The following is a 27,090-nucleotide window of genomic DNA, read 5'->3' as shown; positions in this document are numbered from 1 at the left end:
TGGTTTAACATCCAATAGACTTTGAAGAAGCAGTGGTGCACATAATATTCTCATACAGCTTTTACATTCAGTGGAATTTCTGCAAATGACTGCACTTACTGCTTCTCTGTTAGCTGGTTGCCGAAAGGTGTCTGGCTCATGGTGTTCCCAAGATAACATTCCATCTCCTGAATAAAAAAAACCAAGAGAACAAATACCAAATCTCAGTTTAGAGTAGGAAAAACAACTCCTATATCAAATTATCCAGTTGTGTTGAAAATTCTACATTAGTGCTGCAATTCACACACATGATGCATTTGACAAGTCAGTATAATTTAGATTCAGACGGCATTATTTTCATTGATAACCAGGACACCATACCATGGAGATCACTGCCACCACAGCCAAATAATCAGCATTTTTTCTTGTGTTACATTGCAGGTGTGATGATGTAAAAGAATTATGTCTGCGATCTTCTAGTGCATTTTGCACTTACTTTCAAAGACGGTAAATAGTAATGCATCTAAAACACACCTGAACACCACACTATAATTGCACTACAAGTAAAACACAGAGGGGGAAATTAATTAAAATTGGAGCACTCAGAATCTGGTGCCGCTGTGCATGATAGCCAATCAGCTTCTAAGGCTATGTTCACACTAGCTTTGTCAGCAGGCATCAGACAGATGTTTGGGAAGCGCTTTTAACGCTACTCAAACACCTATGAAAATTCTGCAGATGGCAGCACACAGTGCTGTTCACACTGAAGCATTAGCGTTGCATCGCGTTGTGGCATAACTGATGCCTCATGTCCAGTCAGGAGGAGTTGAAGCCTCCCATTCAAGTCTATGGTGAAACTCCTCAAACGCCTGGCAAGAGTTTGTGATGCGATTGAGAGGCTTTTGCCAAGTGTTAAATTTGCACCACAAATGCCTATAATGAAGTTAAATTGTATTAATGCTCTGCAAACGCCTATCAACCACCTCAAAATCATGCATAGGGCATTTGGGGAGCATTTGAGGAGCGTTAAAAACGCTTCCAAAACGCCTGTCTAACACCTGTCAAACGCTATAGGGGCGTTTGGCAAGAGTTAGAAATAAAGTCAAGTGTGAACCAGCCCTCAGTTCAGCTTTTTCAGTTATGCCTTGACAATAAAACCTGGAAGCTGATTGGTTTCTATGCAGAGTTGCACCAGATTTTGCACTCTCCAGCTTTAGTAAATAAACCCCAGAGGTATAAATGTAGCCTTTCATACTTTCTACATTTCCAAGCTGTCTGATGCTTTTTCCAGTGCAGGAAAATGCCTTAGACATATGAACATGCATTGTTTTCAATAATATTTATTCACATTAATCATTATGATGAACATCATCGAAAGAAAAAACATGCATACAGCATTTCCACGGTGATCTCATCTTTTATTATATAGTCTATGGCAACACTTCCAAAACACTCTCAAAATGCTTTAAAAATGCCCAAAAGCAATTTCACAGCAAATTATGTACAAAAAGCACGTAACACTCAAAGTCAACCCAACACTTTGAAAACACTTGTCAGCATTTGTTAAGGTCAAGAAATAACGCATAATATTGGCAGGAATTTTCAAGCACTGCTAGTGTGAAGTTTGAAGCTTTCAGCACCGCATTGCTAGTTCTATACTGGATTTGTCAAATATAGGATATAGTAAAAGGAGATTTTAATTTATTGTGCTAATTTAGTTAAATTGCTACTTACATTTTAGAAATGTGTTTCAGAAAAGATTGTAGCTAATTTGCTTTCTTGTAGATATCATGTAGATTAAAGTAAATAGCTAGAATGCACCTTTGTTATTCCCTGAAAACCCAGTTGAAGACACAAAAATAGATATTCTGTTGTACTAAATACCTTTTCATAATCTTACCTCCACTTTTCTGTTACTGCAGCTGTGTAGTCTGTATAAATATGACTGTGCCATCCAATGGTCACCAGAATTAGACTTAATGCTCTCTTTCAGGGCAGGCTTGATGGACCACTTGGTCTTTTAGCCATTACACTTCTATGCCTTTATGTTTGTCAGCCATATGAACGCAAAAACGATCTATGTTTGAATGACTCTCCGTCTTTTCTATTTTTTTTGCATGCTAGTCTCCATATCGAAAATGAAGAGGTTACTAAAGTTATGAAAATTCTTGTACGGCAGAATAAACATTCGGAAGTGATGTCATGTATTGTATTTGTATTGTATTTTCAGATGAAAACTGCACTGATTAAATGAAATTCGTACACTCTGGTATTATAAGAGAAACATTTTCATGCTATTCTCTTCTAATAATTTCGGATGAAAGCTGTACACTAAAAATCAGATTATTGTACGATCGCTTCGAAAGTGGTATTTTTCATATGATTTTCTGATCGTGTGTACTACTAGGCTTAAGCAGGTCAGATCTCCTCCTGCAGCTATTGTATTCTAACTGGGAACCACCAGATGTCATAATATCTAAACAATGCTTGCATTTGGTTTGATGCAAACACTAATCAAATGACAATTTTCCGTCCAACTCCTTTTATTGTTCAATCAAAACATGTTGAGTGGGAGGATACCAATGGGGTCACCAATGGAGCAAATTTCAGCTGGTTCATCAGGAACAGGCTGAAATCGACTCCATGTATGGCCAGCTCTCAGCAACAGAAAACACAACCCCTCTCTTCCTTCGAATTGCAAGTCTGTGGCTGTGACTCTGCTATGCCAACTCACAGCACTATAGAGATGGGCAGGAAGCAGTAGTTTCACAGAGGGAAAATTCTGTTTTAAGGAAGCTTCAAGGAAAAATATGTTGGGGTACAGGCAGGGGTGGACTGACAACTCATGGGGCCCTGGGAATAGGGGATCATGGGGCCCCTGTGTCCTTGCCCAAACTCAAAAAAGCCTATGAAAAAGGTACCAGGGGCATCTCATGGGGCCCCCTACTGACCCCGGGCCCTCAGGCAGTGCCCGAGTTTCCAAATGGTCAGTCTGCCCCTGGGTACAGGACAATAAAGAGTTAAAAAACTGCACAATTTCAACTGCACTTTAAAATGAACCAGTGCTTAGACATTTTCTTTTGAACCATACTGAAAAGATAGGCAGAAAGGATACCGATTTACAAAGTTGCAAATACACTTAAAACATAAGAGTTAAAAGTGCTTATCTGTTGTCCAAGATCTGGATCCATATCCAGTCCTGATTAAGTCTACACTATGGTAAACAGTTGGGGGAGCAATTGTTGGCCACAGTTGGAGGCTCAAAGTAGTTGTAAACCTTAGAGCTGAGGCTACTGATCTGCTGGAGGCCCCTCCCTGTCACCATTTTTCTCCTGGTGTCAGGAAAACTTGTCAGAAATGATTCATGTTAATAGCAGAGGAACAAAGTAGCAGACATAAATAACACTTAGTGCTCTTAATTAAGACAAGTACACACTATAGAGGGATATGCTTTGTTCATAGTTAATGTTTGTGAGGTTTACAGCCAGTTTAGTGTCATTTCACATATATGAGGATTGGAAGTGGTTTGAACCATATCCAAACTGCATGACGTGAAATAAAAATGCTTCCTATGGCGCCTGTTCACATACATCTGGTGCATTGGCGGTGCGGATTCAGTGTGGTTTGAAAAAGATTCATGTACTATTTCTGAGCAGTGCGGTCAGGTTCAGGTGTGGATTACAGGCCAAACACTTCTATGGGAATCGTTTCTAACCCACATATGTGTGAACAGGATAAGATCCTGAGCTAATCCTGTCCTTAACCTGATGTAAACCTGACATGAACTGCTGAACACCTACTGTATCAATTAGCTGTGAAACCTGAGCTTATAATGGTATAAAGGTATAACTGAAGGTAAAACCTTTATTTATAGTTTTAGAGTAGGGGAGGAATTATAATACCTTTTACTTGCTATCGGTGCCCGGTGTCCCTCTCTACTTGTCCTTGTTAACATTATCACAAAAAGTGAAAGAAAATCCTAAACTTTGAGGGGTCACTAAAACAGGAATAGAGGACATCTTCCAATGGGGAAATGAGTTCTGTTGACCCTGGTGATCACCAAGGATTTACTTCACTTTGGAGGGATTTCTCCTCACCTACTGTTGTGGTTATGGGACAGGAAGTAAAATGACATTTTCACATGTGGTTGTCATGTAAATGGTAGCCTCACATTCTTCCCTTCATTTTCCACTACTCAGTTTAGTCTCTATAAGCATAGAAAAGCAGCCCTGTGTAGGTGGCAAGATACAATCTAGAGTTTACTCAAGACCAAGGCCACTCTCTCTGCCCCTCTGAGCTCAGCTAATAGCCTAAGTGGCCAAACACCAAGCACCAGTGCTGCCACATGGGAGGAAGGGGAATTACATACTTACATCCCTGTATCCAAATGTAGAGTGCATTATTCTATGGAAGAAAGAAACAGTAGGAGAGCGAAGGGAAGGAGATCATGTGCTACTGGTGGGACCACTACTAAAGTGAACCTGTTCCTTTGCCCTGTCACGAGGAAAGCACAGGTTTGCTTTAAAGGAAAAGTATAGAGTTAGTACATACAGTATTTTGATAATATTATTTGAGACATTAGCATAAAAATCCCTTTAATTGTTTAGATGGTAGTCAGAAGACTAATAATGGGTCCATACAGCTGCAGATGTACAAGGGATTCCATAGTCCATTTTATGGCATTATACTCTATAATCTTTTTTTGGGGGTTATTTATAAGGAATTTCAGCTATACCATTGAAACAATACGGGATGATCAGTTTAAAATGATTATGTTGCTACGTACGTGGTAAAAGACACATTAAACACAAAATTATATTTTTGTTTGCTTCTTTGAAGCCATCAACCTCTGCCCTGCAGTGTGAAGAGTTTTGTCCTATAATACAAATGTATTGCTGTTGAGTGAGAGATAACAACATTGTGAATGAGGTCTTGTTCCTGCTAAACACTACTGTACTTGAAATGCCCACCTAGCAAAGGACTGATGAAAATTATGGGCAGGGAGTGATACTATGAAAACTTGAGCCATGCAGGATTTGCTGCCTTTATCTTTTAATTAACAAGAGTTTCAGAAGGGGATTAAATAAGTTTGTGATATCAGGCATATTAACCAGACCCTTAGCTCTGGTTTACAGTGTGCGGGCTGGTTGTGGGAATTGCATTTGTTCCCTCACCCACAACCACATGCAGCCAAATCACGCTGCTCTTATGAGACGCGTGGGACTGCCATTCATTCTGAATGGTACCCCCACCCATTTCAGCCCAGAGCGCATTTGCAGGTGGGGGAGTTTCACGGAAATCACTTGGTCAAAAAGACCATGCAATTTCACTGCAACCACGTTTTTTAAAAAGGTGCATTCTAAAGAATGGGCTGCCATGCCTGTGCAAAAACATGCTGCACGCAGGAGCATAATTGCAGCAAAGCACACAAGGCATTTGCCTTGGGCAGCATTTTTCAGGGGTGGTGCCGCCCCTGGAAGAAGGGACGCTGGTTCTCCTGGCACTGGTGCTGGATATCACAGTGGAGTGAGGGGAGCTGTGGGAGTGGACATGAGACCAGGAAGGGGGCCGCTGTGATGGTGAGTCTCTGTGATAGGAGCTGCTGTGATGGGGTTTGCGGTGGTATGCGGGGGGTCACGGGAGCCACTGTGATGGTGAGTCTCTGTGATGGGAGCCGCTGTGATGGGGTTTGTGGTGGTGTGCGTGGGGGTCGGGGCCGCTGTTAGAAATCATGGGGTCACTTACAGCCTACCTGACAGGGCCCCCCAAACCCCACCCCTGATTCCACCTCCTGACCCCACCCCTGACTACACCCACCTGCTTAAATAAACCCTACCTCTGATCCAGTTTGCTAAAAATAACAGAAGTGGATTCTGGGTGGGTCGGATATGAGAAGTTCAAAAGTTTCTTTCTTGCATTTCAGAATTTCAGCATTTGGACAGGAACTACACTTGGAGCTGCAGCCGTCCTCTCTGCTGTCTAGAGAGTTTGCTGTACAAGTTGTGGGCAGAGATGGATAGCTAACAGATGTGGAACACAGTGTAGAGCCATGCTTCTATCAGGGATTTATCAGGGATTATGAGAACTCCTCCGTCACTATATCTACATGTGTGGGCATGGTAAGTCATTTTAAACACCTGTAACTTTTCTTCTACCAAGGAGGACTGACTTCAACTACATGATCATTTGTTGGAAAGGGTTCATTTGAAGATGCTTTTGACCTCTCATTGCTTTTTTTCCCACATGTCCTTGCTTTTACAGGTACACTTCATGCAAAATTGAACATTAAAACGTAAGATGCTTATAGGGAGAGTCTACTCAGGATGTACATTTTTCAACCAGGTATTGCTGTAGTGCAGTGGTCTGTAAACTGCAGACTGGGGGTGGAAGCGGCCCTTTGCTTGCTTTTATCCGACCCTTAAGGCACTATTCCTTCCACTGACATTAATAAAGGGGCATAATTTCTCCAACTGACACCAACAATGGGGTACCATTTCTTCCACTGACACCAACGATGAGACATTATTCCTAGGGTTGCCACCTCATCCTTTTAAACCCAAACAAATATTAATTTGCCTCAGGTTCTCAGACTTAATTAATGCAGATAAGGCACTAAGTAAGTTTAATTACCACCTTAATCAGCCACAGAACCTGTGTAATTATTATATGTTTGGGTTTAAAGGGATGAAGTGGCATCTCTAACTATTCCTCCCACTGATACCAATGATGGGACACTATTCCGTCCACTGACACCAACGATGGGACACTATTCCTCTTACTGACAACAATAATGGGGTACTATTCCTTCTACTGAGACTAACGATGGGATACTATTCCTCCCACTGACACCAACAATGGAATGAAATTAATTAAATTTATGTCATTTTTTTCACACAAATAGAGCTTACTTTTGGTGGTATTTGATCAACACTGGGTTTTTTTATTATATAAATAAAAAAAGAAAATTTTGAAAAAACCCCCAACATTTTCTACTTTTTGTTATAAAACATATCCGATAAAAAAAATTCAACAAATCAAATGTCACCAGGTAGGCTTTATTTAGGCAGGTGGCACGGACAGGGGTGGGGTCAGGAGTTGGAATCAGGGGTGGGGTTTTGGGGGGCCCTGTTAGGTAGGATGTAAGGGGCCCCATGATTTCTAACAGCATCCCTGGCTCCCAAGACCCCCCCCCCCCCACACACACACCACCACAAACCCCATCATAGCAGCTCCCATCTCAGAGACTCACAATCACAATGGCTCCCATCACAAAGACTTTTTGATGTCACCAGTGTGCTGCTGATCATTTACTGTCCAATCATATTGCTCCTAGACTAGACCATACCCAGGGATGTCTTAGGAAGCACAGTTGCGCTGTTTGTCAGGGGTGTTTGGATAACCATACTGGTCACAGAGACTCCTTTGGCCACTAAAACAGTTCCAATATACAGTATGTAGTTCAAATATGTATTAACTTATTTGCCTGGAGTTGATCTGTAAAATACATACAACATCTCTATGACCTGCTTAATATGGAAGAGTGGCCTATAGGACAAGTGATCATATCCAGTTACAGGTGGCAAAAACAAGGCAATGGAATGCAGCTGCGAAGAATGAAGATGATGAGGAGCCCACCTATAGCACATTTTTAATAGGGTGATTGATTCTTTTGTATCTTCAAATCCAGGCTAATTCCCTCCAAACTGGAGCCTCTATGGCAAATATCACTTGAAATGCTTTGATTTTAAACCAATTCACATGATCCTGTTGATTTGAAGCACATGTATAGGCATTTAAATTGTCACTGCACATCATGAAAGCATATGTGAGATGGTACATTCTTTTGTTGGGAGCAGACTATTGTCATTAAACAGGGGGGGCACTGAAATGTAAAAACAAAGTGACTTTCAAGCGGGCACACATTTTCATAACATACAGACTATTTTGATGCAATCCTGCAGCAATCTGCCTGTATGGACACAAAATAAATGCAGCAGAGGAGCAACAATGAGCGATTTTTATTGGTACTTCACAGAAGTTATGCAACAAACACTGCTCAAAAGAACACTTTTTAATCAGAGTATAGCATTAAGTCAATTAAACTCCTGGGATATTGATCTGGTCAGTTAAGTAGCAGAGGGGGTTGTTAATCAGTTTCAGCTGCTTTGGTGTTAATAAAATTAACAACAGGTGCACTAGATGGGCAACAATGAGATGATGCCCAAAACAGGAATGGTTTTACAGGTGGAGGCCAGTGACATTTTTTCCCCTACTCATCCTTTCTGACTGTTTTTCACTAGTTTTGCATTTGGCAGCTGGAGAGCCTGGAGCAGTTGGGAAAGTAGTATGCACCTTTGCTTATCAACTTAGGTTATTGAACAGTGGAGATTTGGTTTACAATAAAGTTCCCATAGATATAAAATGTGTGGATTGTATAGCTAATCTAATTTGAAGGTACTGGACAAAAAAATCCAGAGAAAATATATGGAGCTTTAAATATACATTACCAGTGATATCTATCTCTATATAATTTAACAATACCATTAAATTTTAAAATGGAAAACATTTTTATTACATACAAAATCTGAAAACTAATATAAAAGAGAGCCCCCACACTTTGGGAATTACAAACTCAATCTAGAGAGATCAGCTCTATCAGTCTATGCGTTTCCCAGAACTTCCCCTTTATCAGGACATTCAGTATAGCTGTTCTTGTGTCAGTAGGATAAAAAGATGATGATCCATCTAAAAGTAAATGAATAGACCTTAACATACAAGAGATACAAAGCTGTCTGATATTGTATCCTTTAAAGCAGGGGTAGGCAACCTTAAAGAGGTGGAGATCTACCTGAACAACATGAGAGAAGTCAAAGACCACTGGGCACAGTGTCACCTCCTCACACCTGATTTAAACCTCTAATTGTACTACCGCATGGATGCATGTAATGTGCATTGCATGGCATTCATGGGTTTAAATCAGGTGTTGAGAAGGCAACATATTGCCTGATCACTTCCTGTTAAACACACTTTGATCGCTTTGTAGAGGAGCAGCAGTGCCTGCTGCACTTGTGAATGAGCCCTCAGTTGCATTTGGCAACGGCTCTCTTGGGGGAGTGGTAAAACTCTTCGGTTGAGTAGCCCCCAATCCCTACCCCCTTTAGTTGCTGAGGCATTAGCCAAAAGGTATACACATGCTGCACCAGGAATTAAAACCCCCGTTGGGTTTGGTGGGCACTGCTGCCTGCCAGTCGTGACAAATTCAAGTAAATGGGGCCACTCTGTAAGTTCCCCACAACTGTATACTTCTGTGGGGTCCAAGGGGTTAAAGCAGGTGGCGAGAAAGTGACAATAGCACTGACTGCTTTAACCCCTTATTTGCTGTACTGCAAGAGGTTTCAGGAAACCTGCAGAGTGGCCTCATTCACTTGGCAGGGGCTACGCCCACCAACCATGACAGGGCGTATAACTCCTGCTATGGCTGCAACGTGTACACCCCTGGCCACTGCAGCTAAAGGGTGAGCATTTGGCGCAGGAGTGGTAAAAACACATCTTAACTATGGGGTTTTACCACCCTCCAAACTTAAAATGTAATTGAACCCTTAGTGTTCTGAGCCCCTTATAAGACTGCTGTCACACTGATGTGCTGAGATTTACCTGTGCCGCGTGTGCAGCGCAGTGCATCTTTTACTTTCCTGGGTCAGCTGCACTTTACCATAGACTTGTACAGTATTATATCCTGCAGGTGTGGTGCCCTTTCTGAAAGTGCACCAAAACTCCTGTATTCAGGAGTTTTGGTGCGATTTCAGAAAGTGCACCAAACCCGCAGGATATAATAGAAATCTATGGCTAAGCACAGCAAACCTGCAGGAAAGATGGAGGTACACTGCACTGCACCCGTGGTGTGGGTAAACCACAACACATCAATGTGAAAGCAGCCTTTTACTATTATGCCCAGTGTATCAGTGGTGTATTTAGGTTTTGTACTGCCCTAGGCAACATAAAAATCGACCGCTGCCGCCACCCCCTCACTTCCCTGCCCCAGTGTTACCGCCCGACCCCTCCCCCCTCCGAAAAATGTGGTAAATACGCTCCTGCTCTCCACCAAGTATAGACTCCCCCTCAATACAGACCCCCTCTCCACCAAGTATAGACCCCCCTCCCCACCAGGTAAAGTCCCCCCTCGGTACAGACCCCCCCTCCCTGAGTACACACCTCATTCCCCTCTAAGTATAGATCCCACCACTCTCTCAGTACAGACCCCCCTCCACTTGTGCTAGTAGGGAGGTGGGGGGTGGGGTCGGATATGTGCTGGGGGTTCTTTGGGAGGGGAGAGGGATGTGCTCTTGTGTGGGGTCGGATTTCAAATCCAAAACCAACTTCTAGCATAGATCCTCTCCCCTCCCAAAGTGCCCCCCCAGCATATATCCTCTTAACCCCCAATCACTAATTTTTTTTAACTTGCCCCCCCCTTCCCAGTCACTCTGCCCCCCTCCTCTGCCCAGGAACAATATAAGAAAATTGATACAGACCTCAGATCAGCTCATGCACAGTGGTGTCTCTCCTCCTCCCCGCGTCCTCCCCCCATGTACAGGTAGACAGTGGAGGAGAGGGTGGTGGCTTTAGTGCGCTCTGCTGGGAGCCAGCCAGGGACAGAGCTGCAGATCAGTGTCACAGGTGTGGTGTCAACGGTCCACCTCCCCATTGCACACACAGTGAGCAGAGCTGAGCACCGGCAGCTCCCAGTCCCAGCACTCAGATCACTCTGTGTCCTTTGTCACTACTTCTCGGGAAAGGGGGGGCAGCAGCGCACCACCCCCCCTAAAAAATACCGCCCTTGTTTGCCCCACGATAAATATGCCCCTGCAGTGTATTGCTTCACAATGACCTGAAGGTCTCTTTCCTGATGCTGAATGGTGGATCAGCAAGCCCAGACCGTGACCTACCAGTCACCTTGTCACGATCTACTGGTTGCATGGTTAAATTAAAAAAAAAATCTATTTGTATTTTATTTTTTTTTACATTTGGGATGTTGTGTAGGGTTACACATTTTTTGGTAGCTAAGGGGTTTGTAGTTTAATATTCACCTAGAAAATATACAAGGTGCAGGTGTTCTCTATTCTCACATCCTAGATGGTACAGTATATAACACCTTGCACAATAATTACATTTTTACATTCCTGGCAATAAGTTATATTGGAGGGGATGTGCCAAATGGGTTCACCACTATATACACTATATTGCCAAAAGTATTGGGACACCCCTCCAAATCATTGGATTCAGATGTTCCAATCACCTCCATGGCCACAGGTGTATAAAATCAAGCACCTAGGCATGCAGACTGCTTCTATAAACATTTGTGAAAGAACGGGTCACTTTCAGGAGCTCAGTGAATTCAAAAGTGGTACCGTGATAGGTTGTCACCTGTGCAATAAGTCCACCCGTGAAATTTCCTATATATATATATATATATATATATATAAAACCAATATATATATAAAAAACAAGAACCACACAGAAAATAAAAAATAATAATTTTTAAGTATGAATCAAACAAAAGTCATTCAAAAACTCAAGTTCAATCAATAAAGTTTTCTTCAGTGAACCCTCCTTTGGATAACAAAAATAATGTGCATCTGTCAAAAATTCCCGTGCAAAGACATCCTCCACCATATATTTGCTCACCTCACGCATTTTACAATGTTACGGTCTAACTGCACTTTTGGTCCCATATGGTCTCATAAGATCAGCTTGCTGAATGAAGACTACTCCAAAGTAAGCTCCCTCCTGATAAGCATCTTTGTATCAGCCATATTCCTCATTAAAAAGAACTCAACATAGTGCTTTATCCTTATAAACTTTTATTCATCAATTAAACATAAGAAATACACTCACGTTCCGGAGGTGTATTTTGCACCAGGTATGATGAACATCCAGTGATGTACTGATTAGACACAAGATGGCAGTATCATCTCAGCAGCAGAGTCCTGTACATGCTCAAAACAGACATCATACATGTTGTAATGCAAGGCAAAGCAAGGGTATCCCCTTGATAAAGTCACGTGACTAGTGACAAAACGCGTCGCAGAGGAGCGTGTGGATGATGTCACGATGTTAGCATTCATCGGGACAGCAGTTGTATTACTCTGTAAACGGCTCTTGGAACAGCATTACAGCAGGCAATAGCATTCATTAAGTGGGCCCGTGCTTTGCCTTGCATTACATTATGGATGGTGTCTGTTTTGGGCATGTACAGGACTCTGTTGCTGAGATGATACTGCCATCTTGTGTCTAATCAGTACATCACTGGATGTTCATCATACCTGGTGCAAAATACACCTCCGGAACGTGAGTGTATTTCTTATGTTTAATTGATGAATAAAAGTTTATAAGGATAAAGCACTATGTTGAGTTCTTTTTAATGAGGAATATGGCTGATACAAAGACGTTTATCAGGAGGGAGCTTATTTACATTTGGCATGTTTTGTAGGGTACACATTTATTGGTAGCTTTGTAATTTAATATTCACCTAGGAAATATACAAGGTGCAGGTGCTTTCTCTTTCCACATCCTAGGTAGTATATAACACCTTTTACAATAATTCAATTTTCCATTCCTGGCAATAACCAAATGGGTTCATTACTACATATAAACACAAAAATAGTGAAGCGCTAAAACGAATCCCTACATACGCACACAGTGCATATAATATTAAATGAAAACCATACCTCATAAGTAAAATATATCCGTGACATAAAAAATGTGTCAATAGAAAACCAAATAAAATTTTTTCCTTGCCCCTAAATTATTTCTTTAAATCATACATTGGTAAAAAATAGAAAATCCATGATAATACGAATAAACAGTGATGAAAAAATATATATATAAAAAACTGTGTTAATTAATATATATATAAATATATATGTGATAATACCAATAATAAATGACACCTAACAGAATAAAAGCATATAAATAGTGAATCTCAATCAAATATACGTGATTGTTGTGAAAAAATTATGCTATTACATAAAAAAATCCACTAAAACTTGTGATGTTTAGATATAAAAAAGTGTCCATAAATGAACAAACACAGTCCATGCAGTAAGGTGAAAACGACACTCAGTGTTCTTCACTTCTAGTGCTCATAAAAAAGACAGGGAAGAAATCCTCCAATGGCAGCAATGCCTGCTCACCTCCCCAACTCGACCCGCAAAGGGCCACAAGGCTATATCTCTCCTCCAGGTAATCCTTTGCTTCCAAGCAGCTCAGTAAGGAATCACAGGACCTCCTCTCCACCTCCTCTCAAACGTCATATAGGACACAAACAGAGCTTCCCATAGTGTAATACCATTTATTTCAGACACTCCATATAGCAAAAAGTTTCCACTCACATGCGTTTTGTTAGTAAAATGCAGTCCTCCTCATTCCCTGGGTGCATTCACATGTACATAGGGAAACCAATATGGTCGCTGTGCTCGGACATCCGTCCCCACGTGACCGGAAATGATGTGTCTCTGGGCTGGGAAAAGCGTTCCGACGCGTTGCGTCACGTGCGTCGTGACTTCATCAGGGTACCGCCCCCCAGTGCCAAAATGTGTTTATATAGGGAATGGTCAGATTACCATTCCCAATAGAAGGGCGGACTCCCGGCGGCCATTTTACCGGAGCCCATGAACCCGACTCAACTCGTGGGGGATAATTTAATCATACCTTCTCTCCTAGTAACCAGATGCAATCTCTACTCTGGTATATATACCTTTGGGCAAAATACACTACATTAATATAAAAAATACATTGTTGTTTATTTAAATAACGTTAAAAAACTTGCATATTAATCAACTTCATATAGAAAATACATCTCCTTACTAATATCTAAAAATATCAGGGGAAAAAATGAATATATACATATGCCATCACTGTATATATTATAAAGATCTAATATGGGAAAACCCAAAATAAGAGTGTATATATATATATAAATATACACACACCTTACCTCAAAGCTAAATATTTTTATTATAAAAAATCTAAATATATATTAAAAATGGAGAATTAAAAAATTAAAAAATAATTAAAAAATAATTATAACCATATATCTATATAGAAAGAACGGGCCATCCATATCTACTCTATCTTCTCACTGAGAAACATAGAAAAAAGAAGAACACATTATTGATCTATACCGATCAAAGGGATCCTATAACGGTTTTATTCCCATATAGGCATATATGATGTGATAAGAGATAATCCCATATATAAATAATAATAGTAGTAGTCATGTGAATATACCCATGGTCCGAGTTCACAAGAAACTTTCATAACTTTATTTATAAATACCACAAAAAACTAAAAACGATCTCTCTAACATACTAAATAACCTAACATATATAGACACAGTCATATTCCAAAATAATCTTATAATAGCCACTAATATACACTTCATGGCTACTTCCTAAGATAAACTAAAAAAATTAAAAGTCACTAATAAAACAATTTAAATCAAAATCCACATTTAATCCATAGGGCACTTGCGTATGCATAATATAGATCCATCGGGATTCTGCTTGGCTCAAGGATTTAATCTTACTTCCTCCCCTCCAATGTTTTGTATATTTCTGGATCCCCCAAAATTTTAAACCCGATGGATCCTTATTATGTTGTTTCAGGAAATGTTTTGACACACTATGTTTCGGGAAACCATTTTTTATATTCTGTACATGTTCCCTAATACGTTTCCAGAGTGGTCTCTTTGTCCTTCCTATATACTGTAGGCCGCAATCGCATTCTAAACCATAAACGACCCCCTCTGTACGGCATGAAATAAAATCCTTAATCTCAAATTCAGTTCTATCAAAATTACATTTGAAAGTTTTCCGTTTAACATTATTTCTTTTTGTTTCTCTGCATGCATAACATTGTTTGCATGGAAAAAAGCCAGTATGGTCAAGAAACGTCCCTTTTTTCTTTTTATTAGGTGGATCCAACACACTCTTCACTAACTTCATCCTTAATGTTGGTGCCCTTCTATATGAAACAAATATATGAAACAAGCAGAAATGATGGAATATAAATTTTTGAAGAAAGGTTATTCAAAACAAGCATTAGAAAAAAGTATAAATGAAGTTGGCAATATGGAGAGAGAGTCATTGATAATAGACAAAAAGAAGAGTGATGGATTTGATAGTCAGATGGCCATAATTCTGGATTACAATGTCCATTATAAGAAAATTGAAAAAATATATACTAAATATTGGCCAATCTTGAAATCAGATCCTCTGTTAAACCCGGTGTTGGGTAACTGTCCTAAATTTGTGTATAGAAGGGCACCAACATTAAGGATGAAGTTAGTGAAGAGTGTGTTGGATCCACCTAATAAAAAGAAAAAAGGGACGTTTCTTGACCATACTGGCTTTTTTCCATGCAAACAATGTTATGCATGCAGAGAAACAAAAAGAAATAATGTTAAACGGAAAACTTTCAAATGTAATTTTGATAGAACTGAATTTGAGATTAAGGATTTTATTTCATGCCGTACAGAGGGGGTCGTTTATGGTTTAGAATGCGATTGCGGCCTACAGTATATAGGAAGGACAAAGAGACCACTCTGGAAACGTATTAGGGAACATGTACAGAATATAAAAAATGGTTTCCCGAAACATAGTGTGTCAAAACATTTCCTGAAACAACATAATAAGGATCCATCGGGTTTAAAATTTTGGGGGATCCAGAAATATACAAAACATTGGAGGGGAGGAAGTAAGATTAAATCCTTGAGCCAAGCAGAATCCCGATGGATCTATATTATGCATACGCAAGTGCCCTATGGATTAAATGTGGATTTTGATTTAAATTGTTTTATTAGTGACTTTTAATTTTTTTAGTTTATCTTAGGAAGTAGCCATGAAGTGTATATTAGTGGCTATTATAAGATTATTTTGGAATATGACTGTGTCTATATATGTTAGGTTATTTAGTATGTTAGAGAGATCGTTTTTAGTTTTTTGTGGTATTTATAAATAAAGTTATGAAAGTTTCTTGTGAACTCGGACCATGGGTATATTCACATGACTACTACTATTATTATTTATATATGGGATTATCTCTTATCACATCATATATGCCTATATGGGAATAAAACCGTTATAGGATCCCTTTGATCGGTATAGATCAATAATGTGTTCTTCTTTTTTCTATGTTTCTCAGTGAGAAGATAGAGTAGATATGGATGGCCCGTTCTTTCTATATAGATATATGGTTATAATTATTTTTTAATTATTTTTTAATTTTTTAATTCTCCATTTTTAATATATATTTAGATTTTTTATAATAAAAATATTTAGCTTTGAGGTAAGGTGTGTGTATATTTATATATATATATACACTCTTATTTTGGGTTTTCCCATATTAGATCTTTATAATATATACAGTGATGGCATATGTATATATTCATTTTTTCCCCTGATATTTTTAGATATTAGTAAGGAGATGTATTTTCTATATGAAGTTGATTAATATGCAAGTTTTTTAACGTTATTTAAATAAACAACAATGTATTTTTTATATTAATGTAGTGTATTTTGCCCAAAGGTATATATACCAGAGTAGAGATTGCATCTGGTTACTAGGAGAGAAGGTATGATTAAATTATCCCCCACGAGTTGAGTCGGGTTCATGGGCTCCGGTAAAATGGCCGCCGGGAGTCCGCCCTTCTATTGGGAATGGTAATCTGACCATTCCCTATATAAACACATTTTGGCACTGGGGGGCGGTACCCTGATGAAGTCACGACGCACGTGACGCAACGCGTCGGAACGCTTTTCCCAGCCCAGAGACACATCATTTCCGGTCACGTGGGGACGGATGTCCGAGCACAGCGACCATATTGGTTTCCCTATGTACATGTGAATGCACCCAGGGAATGAGGAGGACTGCATTTTACTAACAAAACGCATGTGAGTGGAAACTTTTTGCTATATGGAGTGTCTGAAATAAATGGTATTACACTATGGGAAGCTCTGTTTGTGTCCTATATGACGTTTGAGAGGAGGTGGAGAGGAGGTCCTGTGATTCCTTACTGAGCTGCTTGGAAGCAAAGGATTACCTGGAGGAGAGATATAGCCTTGTGGCCCTTTGCGGGTCGAGTTGGGGAGGTGAGCAGGCATTGCTGCCATTGGAGGATTTCTTCCCTGTCTTTTTTATGAGCACTAGAAGTGAAGAACACTGAGTGTCGTTTTCACCTTACTGCATGGACTGTGTTTGTTCATTTATGGACACTTTTTTATATCTAAACATCACAAGTTTTAGTGGATTTTTTTATGTAATAGCATAATTTTTTCACAACAATCACGTATATTTGATTGAGATTCACTATTTATATGCTTTTATTCTGTTAGGTGTCATTTATTATTGGTATTATCACATATATATTTATATATATATTAATTAACACAGTTTTTTATATATATATTTTTTCATCACTGTTTATTCGTATTATCATGGATTTTCTATTTTTTACCAATGTATGATTTAAAGAAATAATTTAGGGGCAAGGAAAATATTTTATTTGGTTTTCTATTGACACATTTTTTATGTCACGGATATATTTTACTTATGAGGTATGGTTTTCATTTAATATTATATGCACTGTGTGCGTATGTAGGGATTCGTTTTAGCGCTTCACTATTTTTGTGTTTGTTACTTTATCACCTATTGGTTAAGGCAGAGTGATAGCAGCTGTTTAGGATAGGGACTCACCCATACCAAGCGCAGGAGGATATTCCCATTCATTACTACATATGCTATGGTCATGCCTGTATGTAAGGAGTTATTGAAATATTTTGCTAGAAAACATTATATATATTTTTAAAGTGGAAGCCCTAGAAAAAAATGGTGGGTGTTGCGATTTTTAATGCCACACTGTATTTGCGCAGCAGTTTCTTTTTATGGGGGGAAAAAGTACACTTTAATGAATTTTAATGCACAAAAATACAATATAATACCCAATTGTTTAGTAACATATAAAAGATGATGTTACGCTGAGTGAATAGATACTAAACATGCTATCACAAGAGATGAACAACATCCTTTGTGATAGCATGGCCAGTGAGAGATCTGGGTTCCTGATCTGGGGAGACATCTGATCTCTCCTCTGCCTTTAAAAGCATTGGATCAAACTAAGATCGGTTTGATCCAATGCTTTTCCCAAACCAGTAATGGTTTGTTTACAAATGGCAAAACCAGAAGTGACAAAATACTCGTTGGTTCTGGTTTCTTAGACCATAGAGATGCTTGGGGATGTTCCAGTCCTCCATCATCTCTATGGTCATCTGGCAGAACCACCGGTGGGACAGGAGAGACCTGGTAGGTAGATGGGGACCCCCTCCCATTACTTATAAAAGTAATCCAGTGGATATTTAGCCACTAGGATTGCTTTTAAATAAGAACAGCACTGCTGGCTGACAAAAACAACACTGGAATGATGCCTGCAGCTGCAGCATCATCCCAGTGTAACCACTGAAACTCCTGCGATGTATGGTACATTGCAGGGTGCCGAGTGGTTAATGATAGTCAAAAAGTGGAAAGGAAATGTGGTTGTCAACATTAATGAACTGACCAGACATGTAGAAATAATATATACCTAGGAAAAAAGTATAGTATATAAAATGGGCAAACAGAAAACATTTCCTGAACCTTGGGATCTGTGGCTAGTATTTAGACTAGTGACTCATGATAGTACAGTTTGCTGTTTTTTGTATGTTTGAATCATAAAACACATGCACTCTTACCATAAAATAATAATCTCCAACAGCTGTTTGTAGATATTATCCTTGATATCAAACCAGCATAATAAAATGAAACAGCAGCGTTATACCTTCATTTACACATTGATACTTATTAATCACATGATGGCTACAGCACAGTCGTCCAGTTCTGGGAGGGCATCCACCCCTCCCCGCATCCACCCCTCCACTCTCGGTTGCACTCCTGAATGCCCGTTCAGTCTGCAACAAGCTCACCGCCATCCATGACCTCTTTTTCTCCCACTCCCTCAACCTCCTAGCGGTCACCGAAACCTGGATCCAAGCCACTGAATCCACCTCCCCTGCAGCACTCACCTATGGAGGCCTCGTCTGGACCCACTCACCCAGACCGAGTGGTCGCAGAGGCGGTGGGGTCGGCATGCTCCTGTCACCGCTGAGCAACTTCCAGGTCCTCCCTAACCCCCCTCCCTATCCTTCTCCTCCTTCGAGGCCCACTGCATCTGGCTCTTCTCCCCCACCCCTCTGAGGATTGCAGCAATCTATTGGCCTCCTGGATCCGTTTCCCTCTTCCTGGACGACTTTGCTGCCTGGCTTCCCTTCTTGCTCTCCTCTGAGCTACCGACCATCATCCTCAGGGACTTCAACATCCCCATAAATGTCAACAACCCAGCTACTTCCCAACTCCTCCTCCTAACCTCCTCTTTCACACTCACACAGTGCACACAGTCCTCCACCCACACCGATGGGAACACCCTGGACCTCGTTTTCTCCCACCTCTGCACCCTCCACAACTTCACTAACACCCCCTTCCCCCTCTCTGACCACCTCCTCCTCACGTTTTCCATCTCCCACTCCTCTAACTCCCCCCCCCCAAGCGTCAAACCATCACCAGCCGTAACCTCCGCAACCGGAACCCGGCCCCTCTCCACTCTGCAGCTGACTGTCTGTACGACAGTATCCTTCCACTGTCATGCCCTGACCTGGCCACTACTGCGTACAATGACTCACTGTCAACTGCCCTAGACTCCCTGGCACCCCTAACCACGCGTAACATTAGACCCCGACCGCTTCAACCCTGGCAGAACGACCATACAAAATATCTCAAACGATGCAGTCGCACGATGCAGTCGCACGCTGCAGCGATTATGGTGCAAAACCAGATCCCCTCGAGCATTCTCCCTCTACAAATCCGCCTTCCTCACCTACACCACCTCCCTCCATGCCACCAAGCAAGCCTATTTCATAACCCTCATCAACACGCTCTTCACCTGTCCTCGCCGGCTCTTCTCCACTTTCGAATCCCTGCTCTCCCCCCCCCACCTCCACTCAGTACCTCACTCACTGCCCACGAGATTGCCGATCATTTCCAAAACAAGATCGACGCAATCCGTGAGGACATTGTCAATTCACAATCTACCTCTCCACTTAGCCTCCCTCCCTCCATCACCCCCTCAACTCTCCCCTCCTCTGACCTCGCAACCGCACTGCCCCCCACATACCTAACGCCCCGCACACTACAGCCTCCCCAACACTCCGCTCTTTCAGCCCTGCTACAACTGAGGAGGTCACTAAGGTCTTCACTGAAGCCTGCCTCACCACTTGCCCCCTGGACCCTATCCCCTCTCAACTCCTCCAGTCACCCCCCTCCTCCATCATTCGCTCCCTCACCCACATCTTCAATCTCTCCCTCTCTACTGGTGCATTCCCCTCACCCCTATACGCACATCACACCCCCATACTCAAAAAACCCTCCCTTGACCCCACTGACCTAAACAACCTTAGACCCATCTCCCTGCTGCCATTCACTTCCAAGCTCCTTGAGCACTTAGCCTACAATCGCCTAAGCACCCACCTCACTGATAACAACCTCCTTGATCCACTACAGTCTGGCTTCCGTCCCCTACACTCCACCGAAACCGCCCTACTGAAAATCACTAACCACCTGCTAATCATCAAAGCTAATGGCCACTACTCTGTCCTCCTGCTCCTCGACCTCTCCGCGGCCTTCGACACAGTCGACCACCCCCTCCTCCTTTCTAAGCTGCACTCCTTTGGCATCAGGGACGCTGCTCTCTCTTGGTTCTCTTCCTACCTATCCCAACACTCCTTCAGTGTTACCTATAACGCTGCCACCTCCCCCTCTCTCCCCCTCTCTGTTGGAGTCCCCCAAGGCTCTGTCCTCGGACCCCTCCTCTTCTCCATCTACACCTCTTCCCTTGGCAAATCGATACACTCCCACGGCTTCAACTATCACCTCTATGCCGATGACACACAAATTTACCTCTCCACCCCTCACCTCACCCCCTCACTCTCCACCCGCATCGCCCACCTCCTGACATATCAGACTGGATGTCGCTCCATTTCCTCAAGTTAAACCTGTCCAAAACCAAGCTCCTAGTTTTCCCCCCAGCCCGTGCCCCCCCATCCTCTCCATCACGACTAGCAACGCCACCATCAATCCCACCCGAGACGCCAAAGTCATGGGTGTCACCCTGGACTCAAACCTTTCCTTCCAACCTCATGTCCAATCACTATCAAAGTCATGCAGACTCCACCTCCGCAACATCTCCAAGATACATACGTTCCTCACCCCAGACACTACTAAACAACTTGTACACTCCCTCATTATCTCACGCCTGGACTACTGCAACTCCCTTCTCACTGGCCTACCCAAACACATGCTATCCCCACTCCAGTCTATCCTGAACTCAGCAGCTAGACTCATCCACCTCACCAACCGCTCCACATCTGCCACCCCCCTCTGCCAATCCCTTCACTGGCTCCCGATTGCCCAACGCATTAAATTCAAATTACTAACTCTGACATACAAAGCCATTCACAAACTGCCCCAAACTACCTAACTGACCTGATACCCAAATACCCCCCTACCCGTGCCCTTTGCTCCTCACAGGATGTCAGGAATGGACTCAGCACTGGTGGTGGGACTCACCTGCCGTGTGGGCTGCAGTACCAGAGCTGACCAGCGGGTGCTCTCAGCAGCCAGAAGCTCACTCCTGCAATCAGCCAAACCTGGGGCTGATTGCAGAAGGTGTATTTAAGGCATGACCAGGCCTGTGATCTGGGCCTTGGTGTATGTTTTCCCATGAGCCCCTGTACCTGGTATCTTGTGTTCCTGCTTCATTGCTGATCCTGCTTGATCCTGACCTCTGCTGATCGTCTCCTGTTGAACCCGGCCTGTGACCCTGACCATTCTCTGCCTGATCCTTTGTACCGCGCTGCCCGTGAGTTACTGAACCCAGCTTGTGACCCTGACCATTCTCTGCCTGCTCCTTTGGTACCTTGCTGCCCGCACGTTGCTGACCTGGCCCGTCTGACCACGCTACTACTCTGCCATCCATCCATCCTGCACGGATCCAGCTGTCCCTACTCACACCTTTTGCCTCTTCACATCAGGCTTTCTACCTGCACATACCTCTGGCGGATCCCTCTACCACGAGCAGGTGTACTCAGGGGCCGCGACCTGGTTCCTGTCTGCTCCAAGTCCATCCCCACCATCAGGGGCCCTGGTGAATAAGCAGACTGGGACTTAGACTCCGCGCCCTGGGGAATCCTGTCTTGAGGACCGCTAGAGGTACCACCAAACGGTCATTACAGAACCCTACGGCCGGCCTGACCGTTCCACCTCTCCAGCCCTGACTACGTCTGTGTTCCTGCACGTACTAAGATTAGTGGAAGGTTGGTTTGTTCACTGTGCGTTTATATTTATATATATCTGGGTGGCTAATAATAAACTGTATTATTATACTATACCTGAAACCTGCGTTTCCCTGTGTCAGTCCACACCTTTCTGGTCATTCCTAGATTCCTGACACAGGACCTCCTACTCTCCAGCTCCCTGGTCTCCTCCTCCCACGCCCGACTGCAGGACTTCTCCAGGACTTCCCCCATCCTCTGGAACTCCCTACCCCAATCCATCAGACTGTCACCTACCCTCCTCACCCCACCCTCAACTAACAACCGATCTCCTCCACTCCTCCTACCACTCCATCCCCCACAGCCACTTCCTCCTGTACCACTATCCCCTCCCTCCTAAATTGTAAGCTCAAAAGAGCAGGGCCCTCGAACCCCTCGTGTATTATATTGTACTGTATTGTCTCATGTTCTGTCCCCCTTGCTAATGTACAGCGCTGAGCAAACCCTTTGGCGCTATATAAACACTGTATAATAATATTAATAATAATAATCAGTGCCCTTCAGTGCTGCCTATAAATGCAATTCGGTGCTGCCTATCAGTTCCCATCGTTTCCTTATAATAGAAACGAAGAAAAACTTTTTTTTTTCTCAAAATTTGTGGTCTTTTTTGTTTGTTTGTTTAGCGAAACATGAAACACCCAGTGGTGATTAAATACTACCAAAAGAAAACTCTATTTGTGTGAAAAGAATTATAAAAATTGTATATGGGTACAGTGTTGCATGACCGTGCAGTTGTCATTCAAAATCTGAAAACTGAAAATTGGCCTGGGCAGGAATAGGGTAAAAGTGGTTAAAGTATGCATTTTTTAGAGCAAATTTTTACAGTTTGTAGGTTTCCTGTCCCATCTTCCCATTTTTGGATATATATATATATATATATATATATATATATATATATGTGTGATTATGGGAGGGGGGATGGAGGAAGCATTGATGGAGGAGGATTTCACCTAACAGAAAAGCATAAGCACAGGGAATACATTCTACTGACTGTTAGTTATATCCTTTGTGCTTTTTTTCGGGGGGGGGGGGGGTTCCATTAGGCTGCACTTGGACTTTAAATGTTAATATAAAATAAAAGTAGCTGTTACAAAAGCCACAAGGAGTTTGAATGATCACTACTGTGTTTTAATTTATCATAGTTGACTGGGGGTGTGTTTGCCTATGTTTGCCTATGTATACTAAACTTTCCCATCTCCGAAGGTTAGAAGGTATGGTAATGACTAAATATGACTGCATAGGTATATATAATTATGAGGAATACAAAAACACATTTTTTTAATGATTATTTTCATTAAACAAATCCCATAGACATGACTTTTTAAGCTTTAAAGATGATCTCATGCAGCCTGATGGAGAGGGTCGAACACTCACTATTTCAGTCTTTTCTCCATCAACGGTGATTAGACTTTTGTTTTCTTTATAGCAAGTACGGTATTTATTTGGCCAGTGTCCCAGACATCCAACAGCACGGTCAGGTTTTAATTGTTCATTGTGACTTAGCATGATTTCTTTTTCATATTCTCCATATAAAGTAAAAGTGTTTGCTGACATTTGGGAAAGGTTACAGGGAGAAACTAAATTTAGAAAGAGCAGGGAAGGATAAAAAGCACTTTGAGATGTAAACCAAAATAAAACCAAAATGACCAAGCTACTGGCAAGCAAAGTGGCAGCTTAAGGCTTGTAACAATAGCTGTATTAGCTGATGCTCTGAGGCTTTTTATGCCCAGAGGTCACTGAAACCTGGATACTCGGGACAAATTTGGCAGCTTTAGTTTGCATTAAGCTGGTCATACATGAATCGAAATTTGACCATTACAGCAGGGACCAACTGCATTTCAACCCATGTATGGCCACTGTGATTGTGTACTGCTGTCAGAGTACAAAAACACAGCAGGCAGGATTCCCCCATCCACCTTGATTGTGTGGATGGGAGAATAGGGTGTTTTTTTTTTTCTTTTTTTTGTTCAACCCACTGTTTGAATGAAAAAACTGATTCAAGTATGGCCAGCCTTCGTTAACTTCACTTGAAAGAGAAGTGTAGGATTTAAAAACAAACACATATACTCACCTAGGTGGATGCAGCATTGTTCCGAAGTTGCATCTCCCACTGCCTCTCTAGCAATCAAAGACTTCTGATCCCTCACTTCTCTATCTTCAGTGAGCAGAGCCCGTGACTGTCAGTCACCGGCTCTCTGCTCTGCCCTCCAGGGCTCAATGGAGCACCAGGCTGTGCGGGAGGCAGGAGCAGTTGATTCAGTCTCTCACCAGAGCACTGAAATGCTGTGCCAGCTGCAGGTCAGTCATCTGGATTTATCCTGACTTTAATGTCAGGATTCCTCCAGAGTCTGGACCAGCTGATTGACATCAGTCTACAGCAGACTTTAGTTTGCTGTTGGCTGTATACGGGTCACAAGAGTGCAGAAGAAAGGGCGCTCATGTGACCCATAAGAGAAGTAGGGTTAAGAGATTTGGCCCTACTTCTCCTTTAAGTCTGTTCACTAATGTATCCCTCTATATAATTTTTACACATTTTTAAATTGCATATCCAGCTACAGCACAGAAGTCAGGAAATCTAAAACCCCGGTCATCTTTTTATTTCTAGATTTCAATCTGAAAGCCAATGTGTTTTGGGGGCCAGATATTTCCCCCTTCATCGGGGCTTACAAAAAGATGTGGGGTTAAAATGTGGGGATTTAAGCAGTGATTTGTAATCCTTTGTGTGAGGATGTGGAGTTGATGCTATCAGAAGATATTCACTCTTTAAACTAGTCAAGCGCCTGGTCTGTCCATCTGATCTTAAACTCATCAGACTGGCAGAACTGCAATCCCTCTGATTTGTTAGCACAGAAAGACAATGATCTTTATCTTCAGTGGTGCCATATAGCCACTCTTTTGTCATGGGATCCTTTGTATGCTATTCTACTAATGGTTAGCTGACAGCTACATAACAAAGCTGACAGAAGCAGCATTGTGTTTCATTCCAAAACTGAATTAACTTCTGTGAATAGTTCTGTAAAACTGCAATACAATCACATAAACTGAATTTACAATATGCTTGTCAACATGTCTCTCACAAATGCCTACAATGAACACATTCCTTACAAACAGCTACCTACAAATCACATTGAATACATTGAAATGTGATCTAGCTATGTATGTGACTAACAAACACAATGAAAGAACAGGCATATGTGTATCAAAGGGAGTATAGAGGAGACCTTTATTGGTATTCTTCAGGAAGCTAAAAAGGCTGTGGTGGTATATGGGAAATATTTATTCTTAACAAATATGAGACACATTTTATCCTTGTTGAAAGGAATAATAAAAACAGGTGCAGTTGCAGTAAACACCCAATAGATGGCTTCCTACGCAACACAGTGATGATACACAGAACACTCTGGGTTATCTTCCTACTTTTGGCTGCATGCAAAGGATTCAGACAGCAGCTGCATTCTGTTTCTCCCAAAACTGCTTAGACATCCTGCACAAAGTATGCTTAGGGTTCAGGTGTCTGCCAGCTTTGTAACAACCAGACAGAGAGGAAGCTGTAACAATATGAAATGTATCATTGCCCACTGCCACCATAGATTTGACTCAGCCAAGCACCAATTTAGTTTGGCCATTTGGTAAATCTCAGAACAAGCAAAATTGGGTCTGAACTCATTCCAGGTTAGTAAGAGTAATAAATGCCTTTGTCAGAGGTAAGAATAGTGTCCCGTGTCAGAGGTTTGATAGGTGCACCTGTATCTATAGGAGGAATGGTGCCCTTATGTGGTAAGAATGGGGACCTTGTGCTAGTGGAAGGGAATGGGGCCCCTGTCTAAGTGGTAGGAAAGGGGTCCCTGTGTCAGTGGTAGCAAAAAAACACTGGGTGTAATAAATGCTTGTGTTAGTGGTCAAAATTGTGCTCATGAATGTAGTAAAAATGGTCACCTGTGACCATGGGAAGCATGGTGGTCCATTTTGCACTCTTACTGTCTCCATGATCACACAGGAAGGAATGGAAAATTTTTCCAATGGCCAAATAAAAAGCAATAGGAAACCTGGTAAAGGTTCTAATCCTTCAACACCATATCTAAAACTGAACAACAACTTTGGTTGGAGTTGTGTTTAAGGACATTAAGTTGGAATGTAAATATTCTGTGCATTCAAAATCCTTCCCTGCAAAAAGCAAAGTGAAAAGCCCTCAAATACTGATAACTGTTGAATACAATATTCACTAAAAGAAAGATTTTGTTTTAATGTGGCATTCAGGATTATAGGTATTACAGGGATACAAATTATGGATAGATGGCATCTCTGACTTAGCATTTTGCAGTCTGGTTTTAGTAGCAAAGATGCTGGAAATTGAGATCACACAGGAAGGCAGTGTGGCACGCAGCATATCCTAAACTTCATGGTGGACTTAAAAGTGTCATAAAAGTTCCGTCTATTGGCACTAAACAACATGGAGTTATTCCAGAAACAGAGCTCAGCATTTTACCACTTCACACCTAAATGGCCATGGAAATTAACTGATTGACTGCAATATTTATTTTACATGAACTATTGGAAGTGCTGTATACCCTAGTTTTTTATTTTTCAGGACAGCTTGGCACTTACCTTCGATTCCCAGTAGAAAATATAACCCTGGTCA

The 27,090-nt window shown here is 41.8% G+C and overlaps 1 protein-coding gene across 1 annotated transcript in view; it reads right to left on the bottom strand.

Moving 5' to 3' along the window:
- Positions 1-27,090, bottom strand: part of CHRDL1 (chordin like 1) — a 139,661-nt gene that overhangs the window by 42,731 nt on the left and 69,840 nt on the right. Inside the window, exon 5 of the mRNA XM_089678268.1 lies at positions 100-167. Coding sequence (XP_089534394.1) covers positions 100-167 — 68 coding nt within the window. The remainder of the gene's footprint in view (positions 1-99; positions 168-27,090) is intronic.

The sequence above is a fragment of the Staurois parvus genome, unplaced genomic scaffold (assembly GCF_062004578.1).
Source record: "Staurois parvus isolate SC_StPar_1 unplaced genomic scaffold, SC_StPar_1.0 ptg000202l, whole genome shotgun sequence".
Classification (NCBI taxonomy): Eukaryota; Metazoa; Chordata; class Amphibia; order Anura; family Ranidae; genus Staurois; species Staurois parvus.
The sequence above is the reverse complement of the archived record's forward strand: the minus strand, read 5'-3'. Positions and strand labels throughout refer to the sequence as shown.